Genomic DNA, 2,710 nt, shown 5'->3' on the forward strand with positions numbered 1-2,710 from the left:
AGGACGCGGCGCTAAGAGATGCCTTGCGGGAGCTGCCTGTGAGCGAGGGTGAGGAGGGAGGTGGCAGAGGCTGGCAGGGCTGGCAGACCACAGTGCAGGCTGGCCGTGGGTCAGATTAGAGCGGAGGAAGGTGTGTGCAGCCTCAGCCCCCACAAAGGTGATGGCAAGTCATGGGGTCAGAGGGGGCTGACTTCCGGGAACGTACAGCCCAGCCTTGCTCAGCCTTCCGCTGGAACAGCCCGGAGGGGGGGGGCGTGGCCTCAGTGCACAGTGGGCGGTGCGTGCAGGGCGGAGCCTCGGGCCGGTCGGTTACATTCCTGATAGGAGGCCAGTAGGAGCGCTGGCTGGGCGGCGACAAGTCTCTTAACGAGCACCCTAAGCAGCTCTTTTCCCCCTTAGCCCCTTTGGTGATAGTGCAGAAATACAGGTTACATGTGACTTTTTTACCTGTTTGCAGCTGTTCATACAACCTGATGCAAAGAATCAGTCATTCCATATGCGGATAGAAAAAGAGTGAATGCAATTTCTCCAGGGACCCAGAGCTTGTCCCCTTTCTCCCATGCACTGCTCCTGCCTGCTACCAGCACTGGCAGCCAGGGATATATATGGTCCCCTGATGCTGTGATTGCCCTGTACTCTGGCCAGGACACTTGAAACCCACCCCAAGTCCCCAGCGCCGCCCTCACCCGGTCGTGTCACCATGTCCGCCAGCTGTTTCCCGGAATGACTGCCTGAGCGGATAAAATGATGGACTTGCATTGCACTTCAGACTGTGCAGGTATGAAGTTATGCCCGCACAGGGAGCCGGGTTCCTCATCAGCCCAGGTGACAGGTGGGGAGCTAGCAATGTTACAGGCGTGGCGATAGGTCGTGTCCGTTGGCCCTGGCCCCAGCTCTCGGAGGTCCACACGTGCTGTCTCACTGTACACACGGCGGGCGCACAGAGGGGCCAGGGCTTTGGCTGGCACTGAATCCGGGTCCAGTGCTCTTTCTGACCCATACACGGGGTAATTCCTGAATTAAGGGCGCTGGCTGAAAGTTACATTCCCAGTAGGTAACTGATTCCCACCTAGCAGATGCTCTAGAGTAAATGGCAGGTGAAGACCAGAGGAGATATTTCCGTCTGCCCTCCCCATGTCGCCCTCACTCAGGCACCAAAGTGCCAGGGCGGTACTGCCAGAGCCACTGGAGAGCCTGTGCCCTGTCACCCAGGTGTTCGCTACCCTCCTTTCCAAATTCTCATCAATACAGTTCAGCCACTGGGCTGCATTTAAGACTTTTTTTTTTTTGGCACGTGAAATTCACATAAAATAACCCATCTTCAAGTGAACGGCTCAGTGATGCTTAATATATTCAGTGTGGTGTAATCACCACTTCTGTGTAACTCCCAAACTTCTTCCTCAGAGTAAAACCTGTACCTAGTAAGCAGTTACCACCCCACCCCACCCTCAGCCCCTGGCAGCCGCCGGCCAGCTTTCTGTCTCTGGATTGACTTATTAAAGCCATTTCCTATCGTGGCTTTCTTTCAGGTGGCATGTTTCTGAGGCTCACGCACATTGTAGCGAGTGTCAGTGCTTCATTCCTGTCATGGCTGAATAATGTCCCATAATGTGTTAATCTGTCATCTGGTGAGGGACATTTGGGTCGTTGCCACTTGTTGGCTGTTGTACAGAATGCTGCTGTGAACATGTGTGTTTCAGTATTTGTCTGAGTACCTATTTCCTGTTCTTTTGGGTATGTACACTTAGAAGTGGAAATGCCAGGTCACCTGGTCGTTCTATATTTAACTTTTTAGGAACTGCCAGATTTCTACGGGGGCTGTACCATGTTACGTTTCACTAGCAGCGAACAAGGGGTCCAGCAATTAAGAGTTTGGAAAGCTGAATCAACCACATACAGGATGAGGAAGTGGCCCCTCGGAACCTTTTTCCTCTTTCACATTCTAAACTTTCACTTTCACACACAGCCTACGCCAGCAAATGCCTGGGAGGAAGGATTCTGTGTCATGCAAGCAGAAATTCCACCGGCCCTACACGTCATTGTGAGTCACATCCTCCTGGGTTTGGAACTCTGGCTTCAGAGTTTCTCAGCCACTTCCCAGTGAGCCCGCTCAAGACGCTGCTCTCCACCCGGCTGAAGATGACCGACTGCGAGTTTGGGTACATCCACACGCTGGCCCAGGACTACCTGCAGTACGTCCTGCAGGTGCCGCAGCCCGGAACTGGCCCCAGCAGAGCCTCCAGGGTGTTGCAAGATGTTGCCTCTTCAGTCCAAAAGGAAGTGGAGAAGAATCTGAAGCCGTGCTTGGACAATTTCAGTGTCGTGTCTGTAGACACTGCCAGGACAATATTCAACGAAGTGATGGAAAAGGAGTTTGAAGACGGCGTCATTAACTGGGGCAGAATTGTGACCATATTCGCATTTGAAGGTGTTCTCATCAAGAAGCTGCTCAAGGAGCGGATCTCCCCAGATGTGGATACTTACAAGGAGATTTCGTACTTTGTTGCTGACTTCATAACGAAACACACAGGAGAATGGATAAGGCAGAACGGAGGCTGGGTATGTGTGATGGAGTCTTCATGGTTCCTTACTTGGAAATAGGAATTGACAGTTTCCTTGCTAATTACACACACACACACACACACACACACACACACACACACACACTCCCCTAACGATGGTATTTTCAAGCATCTCTAAGCCATCTTCA

General features: G+C 52.4%; 1 protein-coding gene across 1 annotated transcript in view; it reads left to right on the forward strand.

Annotated features, from left to right (window-relative positions):
- The first annotated feature begins 490 nt into the window (after nt 1-490).
- BCL2A1 (BCL2 related protein A1) overlaps nt 491-2,710 on the forward strand; it is an 8,446-nt gene continuing 6,226 nt past the window's right edge. Inside the window, exons 1-2 of the mRNA XM_019639985.1 lie at nt 491-778; nt 1,967-2,559. Coding sequence (XP_019495530.1) covers nt 745-778; nt 1,967-2,559 — 627 coding nt within the window. The 5' untranslated portion in view covers nt 491-744. The remainder of the gene's footprint in view (nt 779-1,966; nt 2,560-2,710) is intronic.

The sequence above is a fragment of the Hipposideros armiger genome, unplaced genomic scaffold (genome assembly GCF_001890085.2).
Source record: "Hipposideros armiger isolate ML-2016 unplaced genomic scaffold, ASM189008v1 scaffold_48, whole genome shotgun sequence".
Lineage (NCBI taxonomy): Eukaryota > Metazoa > Chordata > Mammalia > Chiroptera > Hipposideridae > Hipposideros > Hipposideros armiger.